At 41.5% G+C, this 8,868-nt stretch overlaps 1 protein-coding gene across 5 annotated transcripts in view; it reads left to right on the forward strand.

The window, feature by feature from the left end:
• The window catches only part of Tent4b (terminal nucleotidyltransferase 4B), a 62,396-nt gene extending 54,130 nt beyond the window's left edge, over positions 1-8,266 (forward strand). For 3 of the 5 annotated variants that reach the window (XM_051195077.1, XM_051195080.1, XM_051195076.1), the window contains 2 exons: positions 460-624; positions 2,208-4,812. In XM_051195077.1, the coding sequence (XP_051051034.1) occupies positions 460-624; positions 2,208-2,384 (342 nt within the window). In that variant the 3' untranslated portion in view covers positions 2,385-4,812. Of the gene's footprint in view, positions 1-459; positions 625-2,207; positions 4,813-7,910 lie in introns of those variants that run through there. The other 2 variants (XM_051195079.1, XM_051195081.1) reach the window with 2 other exon arrangements.
• The last annotated feature ends 602 nt before the right edge of the window (positions 8,267-8,868 follow it).

An 8,868-nucleotide genomic window follows, 5' to 3' on the forward strand; every position in this document is an offset into this window, starting at 1 on the left:
ACTAGATGTGGTCAGTGACTTGGCAATAGACAGACACCCATGATAAAATAGGCCGCTTCAAATGTTTGGAAGATGGGATTGGGGAAATGACTAAATGGGAAAGTGCTTGCTGTACAAGCAAGAGGACCTGAGTTGGAATACCCAGGTCCAGCTTAAAACCAGGCATGACTGTGAGACAGGAGCTGCTGATGTAGTAAGAGACCCTGTCTCAGAAAATACAGTGGAGAGAGATAGAGGAAGACACTGAAAGTTGTCTTCCTCTGGTCTCTGGCTGTGCATGCTTGGATGTGCTCACACACTCTCTCTCTCTCTCTCTCTCTTTTTGAAGGAAAGCCTCCTTAGTTCCCAAATCCATCTGTTTAGACTAGGTAGTACTTAGCTGAAATCATTGCCTTTCTGAGTACTGAATATGAAAATTAATACTGTTTTGCTTTATATAATTCTTGTGACTTGTGTTAGGATTCTGATGCAACGCCCTGCAAAACTCCCAAACAGCTGCTCTGCCGTCCACCTGCTGGCAACCGGGTAGGCTCACAGGATGTCTCCTTGGAGGTCTCACAGGTGGTTGGGAAAGTGCAGAGCACCCAAACCACTAACACACCCAACAGCACCAACAAATCACAGGTGAATAGAATTCATGCTTGTCATTGTTAGTGTTCAGTATCAATTAGTTAGAATATTTTTTTAAATTTTAAAATATTTATTTATTGAAGCATTATTTTAACAAGGATGAATATCCTATCCTTGCTGCAGTTGATAAACTTAAATTCTCCAGGGCATTGCTTCTTTCTATGTTTGTAAGCTCTCTCAGACCCATACATTCTCATTCCTTTACTAAACACTTTTTCAGAGTATATTTTATCAGTACTTATTAACATATCCTGATGGATATGGACAGATCAGATAACAGTTGTATTTATATGGATTTAAAACCACATAAACTCATCCTAATTAATTAAAATTTAATTCTTGCCTAATAAGAGTAAATCATGATACACAACTTGAAAAAGCAGAAATCATAACAAGGCAGAATAGTATACTTCATGTTTGATAGCATGGGGTCAGGTTATTTTAATGGCCTGAGTTTAAATTCCTGCTCCTCAACTATGGGGATTATGGCTTTGAACATTCCATGTAACCCTCTGTTACTGTCTTATTTGCAGGATGAATTAGTTCTGTATCTGCCTTATCTATCCATACCAATGATGACAAAAATATGTCTTTTAAATTTCTAATGAATGTTAATTATTATGAAAATGTTTAGAATACTTAGAAAATGTCTAGCATATATTATATGTGTCTTTTGTTCATAGTTGATACTTGTTGCTTATGCCAGTTAAATGGTAACTGAGAGACAGGTTCAATTGATTAACAATAGCTTTGACTTAAACAGGCCACAGAGATACTCTAAGTATTTTTAGTTGCCTGATAGTATTACTAATTAGCCATCATAAGTAATGAATCAGGCAAAGGGAAGAATTTTTTTGATACTGGTCTCTGGCATAAGTTCTGTTTTCATTCTTAGATGTAGCCAGGGACCCTGGGAAAAGGCCTCTTGGTGTTCATTCACTGTGGAGGCCTGTTGGCTTCACAGTGCTCCCATCATTGTGATTTGACTTGCCCAGGCCATTGTACCTCCACAGCCTTAGCATGGACACCAAATGGAGATGCAGTGAGTAGTGACAGGACTGACCAAGAGAGTGCCAGTATGAAGCCACAGGGCCTGGCATGGGAGCAGGAGAGGAGCAGCCACTGCCCCTGACCTGCCTGTAAACTGCATAGGTGTAACAACTTCTTCTGGTAGTGCTGCTTGGCCCATGCCATGAGTGATACGATTTTTGAAGAAGCTATCATGTTGTACACAGGCTGTCAGGAAGAGAAGTTAGTGGTCTGTTCTTTAAAGAGTTCACCTCCTTTTTCTGCCTCTAAAGCCTGTGTTAGCTGAGAGTGGTGGCGCACCCCTTTAGTCCTAGCACTTAGGAGGTAGAAGCAAGCAGATCTATGAGAGTTGGAGGCCAGCTTGTACTCATAGAAAGCTGCAGGCCAGCCAAGGGAGACTGTCTCAAATCGGCAGACGCGAGGTTGGGGGTGGAAGGATCCATGGCAAGTGGCTTGCATGCCCATTTCTAGTTTTGAGAGCTGCCCCTGCATTCAGGTTTGCCAGTGGACAGCTCTGCTGTATTTCTCACTGCTTTCTTCTTCTGCAGCATGGATCAGCAAGGCTCTTCCGTTCTTCCAGCAAAGGCTTCCAAGGTACAGCCCAAACAAGCCATGGTTCCTTGATGACAAGCAAACAGCATCAAGGCAAATCCAATACTCAGTATTACCATGGCAAAAAGAGGAAACACAAGAGGGACGCGCCCCTCTCAGACCTTTGTAGATAGTCGGCGCTGTGCGACGGACTGTCTTCTGTGTGCAATGATCTCGTGCTCAGGACAGTTGCACAGGGACTCCTGGGACGGCAGGAGCCTCACACTGTTCAGACGTTGATTTAGCAACTGCGTTTTTTCCCAGCTCGCCACGGAATGGATCATGAAGACTGACAACTGCAAAAACAAAAAGCAAGCAAAAAAGGGGGAAAAGGCTGCTTATTTGATAAGTCATGTGCTACAACAGGGTCATTTTAAGATTTAAAGCTTGAATGTAAAATAAATATATTTCTCATTGGCTTTATGCAGAGTTATAGGGACTAGTACTCAGTGTGGGGAGGGTGAGAGGAACAAAAAGCAGTTTCAAGGAGATGGGTGGGAAGGCCAACAAGAGCATCTCATAGGAAGCCAGATTTCAAGAGGGAAAGTGATTTGTGCATGTTTTTTTTTAAAAATAATTTTGCATATATTTGCCATTTTATTGTGTGTATATATAGAAGACCATATAGGAAATTGATATTTGTAATAGTGGATTTGTTAATACTTTTTACATAACATTACTGTTTGAATTGTAAACAGATTTTTTTCTCAGGATTAGTTTGAAGAATAATCTGAGTTGTCATCCTAACAAACACTCATGTGCAGGGAAGTGATTAGCTCTGTTCCTCGGTTTGTTTTCCTCAGCATTGAGATGACTTCATTGAACCCGTGTGACCTGCTGCGAAATTCTTTCCTCTCTAAAGAAAAGGTTTTATGGTGGCAAATGATGTTTATTTTATTTTGTAAAAAAGAAAAAAGTGTACTCTGTACTTGGTGTATACACTGAACATTCTCTGGTCATCTCCGAGAATTGACTCAGCTGTGCTCGCCAATGCTGCTGTCTTCTTGGGTGCTGGGCAGTAGCAGGACTGTGTGTGTGTTTCCTTCCAAGTCTCTTCCCTCCCTTCTTCTGCCTCCTGGGAAACAAAAGGCCACCCTGGGCCTGGGCTGTTCCTGTCAGTGTGACCTCTAGCTCCACAGCCCTCGCATGCTGGCTCCTATGACCCCGTGTGCTATGTGCTTGTGGTGTCATCTCTCACTCTTAAGTTCATGCTTACTCCTGTGGGAGAGAGTGACTGTAAACAGCTTTAATTAAATCACACTTATAAAAATCCTATTTTCTTATACTCCACTTTATCCTTTTGGTATTGTCGATCTTTAAAAATTAAATGGTCTTTGATAATGGATCGATTTTGTATTGCCTTATTAAGACCAAATACTTCTGTCATCCCATTCTTTATCCTCTCCGTTAATGGAATTGCTGTCTTTAATTAAACTTTGTAAACACTGGCTTGTTTTAATCATCCTGTAACTTTTGGCTGTGGTCAGCTGTGAGTGCAAACGTGTAACCTTGTTACTCATCATCTGCTGAGTCTGAGACTCGTTGGGATATTTAACATAATGGATTGTGTGAGCTGTCATCAAAAGTGGTTTTTGGAGGTGAAAGCCCTCATGTCTAGCATCAATGTGTGTGGCTCTGTTCAGTATGGCCATTTCCGAGATGAGATTCCTTTATATATGTATGTGTGTGAAGTACTGTTGGCTTTTAGGGGTTTCTTTTATATATACTTATGGAATACTGAAGACCAATCAGACCATTAATGGACACTTAGTGCAACTTTCTGTAATGAGAATAATGCTATAAAGTAAGACCAAAACCGGTGTCATTGCTGAAATTAACAATTTTCAATATGTTCATATTTTAATTTACAATGGAAAAAAAATGTGTTCCACAACTGGAAACTCACAGTACTGTGTAAACTGTGGAAGATTTTAAATGTAATATTATTTTGACTGTTTTAAATTTTAGACTCACATTTTATTCTGATCAGAATTTTTATCAAGATGTTGAAGTTCTGTTGTTTGAAACTAGTTTGTCATAACATATTGTGCATAATCACAGTATTTATTTTGTAGGGCTTGTGAATGTGTAGACTTATGTTTACTGCTAAGGGAACAATTATTTATAAAATAATATTAAATCCAGTATTAGCTGCCTATTTCAGACACTTAACACCTGCAGAGATCTGTGTTACATTTACCACACTGAAGTTTTTTTAAAGAGTCACCCTCATTGTTGAAAGTAAATGTACTCTTAGGGTGGGATATTAGTGTCCAATAAGCATGTGATTATATTAAGGTGGTGGTAGCGGGAAGATAATCTTGATTCCATTGGGAATCTTAGGTTTTCGTAAATTTATTGGGAAAATAGTTTTTCCTGTACTGCTGACGTTTCTTTTTGGTAAACAGTATCTTTCTAAAAGAAAAAGCATGAAGGAGAATTGAGGTGTATACGTTTCCTCAGATGACCAGCATTGTATTCGTGAATACTGTGTATCTGGAATGGACAGCATGGAAGCTGTTCATTTTTCAATCTGAAGTAAAATACTTTCAAGAACTTTTAGTTTGCCTGCTCATTTGTTTTGTATGTTTTATCTTTGCATTTGATTCCCATCTGTCCTTTTTGAATTTCAATACTTTTGATGAACCTTTTTGTAGCTGTCTCCGAAATGTATCTTAATCATTCTGATTGGTCCTTCCATACCCATGGATCGTTAGTAGCATTCTTTGGTGTTGTTAGAGGGGAATTTTACAAATACTGCCTCCCTGGGGCACATTTCTCAGGTGGTCATGTTTGTGCACCTAAGGAATGTTTAAATTCTACTTTAGATATGCTAGTGGGATGTCGAGGGATCCACAGGGAGCCCCAGTGTGCTTTGGGTAAATGGAATCTGAAAGTTTCTTTTTCATTGGCATTACATTGTGCCCAGGATGGTTCCTGCTCTTCAGCATCTTTTGGTTGAGGATCTTACACTTAGTTTTCAAGTCTAGTTTTCATCTATAGAATCTTTAACTTTTAAAATATTCTTAGAAGATTATGTGGGTATGTGAGTACCTGCATGAATTTATGTACATCCTGTAAGTGCAGGAGCTCATAGAGACCAGAAGAGTGTGTTGGATATCCTGGAACTAGAATGACAGCTATTTGTGTGCCACCATGTGGATGCTGGGAACTGAGCATGGGTCCCCTGCCAGAGCAGCAAGCACTCTTAACTGCTGTGTCATTACTCCAGCCCTAGATTTTTGGTTATGTGCATTCCCTCCTGTCTTAAGCAGTTAGCCACATTATATATTTGTCCTGTTCTAGGAGCCCCTCTCACATTTAGGTAGTGTGATTAATCCCAGATATTCCTGGATAATGCCTGGATCATGGGGGTGCATTGTTGTTTTGGGGGGTAGAGTTAGGACTTTCTAACTGGGACGTTAACACAGGCTGTACAGCTGGCTTCAGTCCTTCTGCCTCAACCTCCCAGGTGCTAGCACGAAGGTGTGAGTGACAACTGTTTGGGAAAGGCATCTTTAACAGACTCTGCTCTAGAGTGTTCAGTCTCCCTCCTATGTTCTCATTTCCTCCTGTGTTGTGGTGAGTGTGAGTTGTGTGTAATGGCCTTTAGTGTAGTGCTTGGGGCTTAAGACAGGTGAAAAGGGGCATCATAGGACCCTGATGCTGTGTATAGCACATGTTTGCTGGGTGTCCTTCCTGACAAGCAGGGATATGTCTGGAAGTTACCACAGTGGTGTGTTCCTGAGTTATTTTTACAGTCCTAGAGTCTGGCTGCTGAGTTCAGTTCTTTCCTCCTATTTGCTTGGTCTTTGTGTGTTGCCCCAAACCAAAGAATGCTCATAGAGAATTGGTTCTTCTACAATTGACTTTAAGAATAAGCTATTAAATGTCTCCAGTTTCACTGTTGTTAACTTGGCAGTCTCCATGTTTGTTGGTTTGAGACAGGGTAGATCAGACAGGCCTCAAACAAAGATCTACCTGCCCCTGCTTCTCAAGTGGTGGGTAACAGTGTGTGCCACCATGCCTGGCTTCAAACAGTCTTTTTGTTTGTTTTTGTTTTTTTGAGACAGGGTTTCTCTGTGTAGCCCTGACTGTCCTGGAACTCTGTGAACAAGGCTGACCTTGAACTCAGAGATATTCCTGCCTCTGCTTATCAAGTGCTGGGATTAAAGGTGTGTGCCACTACCGCCTGGCTATTGAAACAGTCTTAATGGGAAAGCAACATCCACAGGAAGCAGTTTGTGAGTCAAGGCTTCCAGTCAAGGCTTCCGTAGGGCTTGAGTGAGAATGTTACATTTTACAGCCACTGTTGTAATTTTCATCAAGTAGCAATTGTCTAGTGGAGTACTGAGAAGATGAGATGCGAATCTGGGAGCAAGGTTCCTAGAGCTCCAGAGTAGTTTCCTATACTGTCATCAAAGTGTTTGTGGCTGGAGTAAATGTTAAAGAACACATTGAGGATGCCCTTCAGGATTTCTCAGCTCAGACCTGATACTGATTTTTCATGGAAGCCTGCTTAAGACCTGGTCATTTAACTGCTTGCTTATTTCACTCTAATCAGAGGTTTGTTGTTTTTGAGTATGTATCTGGCTTCCACATCTACTTAAGCGTTGTGTTACTGAGTTTGCTCTAATTCCTATTCTGAAAGAGGCAAGAAGGGGGTGGCAGCAACCAGCTGCCCTCGTGAAGCTTCAATATTGGACTGGGGGATAGAGCAGGGGTAGTCTGTGAGCTTGTGTATTACAGAGAATGTGTTATTGGTAGTTGGTAGTTTTATTTTTACATTTCAGTTTTTTAAAAAACTGAGCCAGGCTTAATTTCCATTCAATTCCTGTCACTGTCATTCCCTTGGCCATGTGTCCCTGCAGCTTGATGGAGAGGGTCTCTGAGAAGAATCTGGAGGAACTTAATGTTAAAAATGCTATGGAGATGGTGGGACTCATAATGGTTGCTCCTTGGTGGGAGGTGGGGGGCTTGGAGAAGCATGTTACAGCCAGTACCAATTATTGGGGTGGTATAGTGCTTTTCTCCTAGGACTCAGTACCCAAACCTGGGTTGTCAGCCTCATTCTTGGATTGAAGTGCAAACTCCGCTTCCTCTGTGCTTGGGTGCCTAGATCAGTTTAACCTTTCACATACAGCTTTGGTTCCTTGTGAAAGCTTGATCTCTAAACCTGGTCTCTGACTTTTTTTTTAAAAAAAGATTTATTTACTTATTTTACGTATATGAGGGCTTTATCTGTATGTATGATTTTATACCAGAAGAGGGCATCAGAGGGTTGTGAGCCACCATGTGGTTGCTGGGAATTGAACTTAGGACTTCTGGAAGAGCAGCTTTAACCACTGAGCTATCTCTCCAGCCCATCTCTGGCTTATACAATTCCCTGTTACATTACACTGAAGTTGTCAAGTCATTGAAAGTCCAGCAATCCTGCGACTCTCCACATTTTACTAACTGCTGAGAAGAGCTACTTCTGTGTGCATTGTTAAAGGGGGAAAGTATACGTAGCAGCCAGTGTTGTTTCTGGACATAGAGCGGGAACAGCCCCCAGGATCAGCATTTTTCTCTGGTAGCAGCATATCCTGTAGACACATGCTTAGCCGTCTGGTGGAGTTGGTTTGTATCTAACCCACTCTGTTTATTTTCTTCTCTGATAGCATTGCCTTCAGTGTTAAGCAACGCAGATGCCCATGAGGTGCTGGAGGTCTGAGTCCTCAACTCTCCAATCTTGTCTAGTTACCGCTGCAGAGGCACTAAGGAATTTGCCAGAAAGAGATTTGATACAAATGGCTTATGAAATCTCGACATTTCCTGAGGCCATGTGACTGGGCACCAGTGATGAAAACAGCGAATTTCACACCCGGAAGCTTTCTTTTTTTAAGCTCACAGTGTCTTCAAAGATGTCAGTTGTTTACCTTGAAAGTTTATAAATTGCACTTCTATGCAAATACACCCCATCCCGTGGGGCTTATACACAGTCTGCAGTTCAATAAAGGCTTTGTGCTTTCATTTATCTTCAGAGCCACTGGTATGAGCTTTTTATGTAAAATCCAATTGTCTGCTTAAGAAAGTTCTAAATACGGCCTTGTTTACAGAGGACATTACCTTGTTCATCCAGTGTGATGGCCAAACTCTTTTTTTGTTTTTAAAAGTGCTTCCAGGGAAGAGTGCTTGATACCCTGCCTACACAACCAGTACAAAGCTACAAACAATTTGGTTATTTGCAAATAGTGTTTTGTTTGGGGTAGTATCTCACTATGTAGCCCTCGCTGTCCTGGAACCCACCTCCCAAGAGTTGAGATCAGAGGCATGCTCCACCATGCCCAGTCTTACCTTGCTTGGTAAACTTACTGCTGGAAGGAATTTTTGGTACAAGGCATGCAGCCTGTTTACACAGAACAGGAAGGAAGTGGGGACTGTGATTGTGGCTCAATGATGGACCATTTACCTAACATGCTGGAGGCCCAGGGTTTGAGTCCCAGTACAGTTGGAAGAAGGGAAGGACAGAAACAGTTGTCTAAGAGGCAGCTTTATCAACCCTTTTTTAAGGATTGTGCAAGGCAGTCCTTTGCCAGAGATCCCACTGAGAAAACCAAGCTGATTGGTGTCAAGATG

Source organism: Phodopus roborovskii, unplaced genomic scaffold, assembly GCF_943737965.1.
Source record: "Phodopus roborovskii unplaced genomic scaffold, PHOROB, whole genome shotgun sequence".
Lineage (NCBI taxonomy): Eukaryota > Metazoa > Chordata > Mammalia > Rodentia > Cricetidae > Phodopus > Phodopus roborovskii.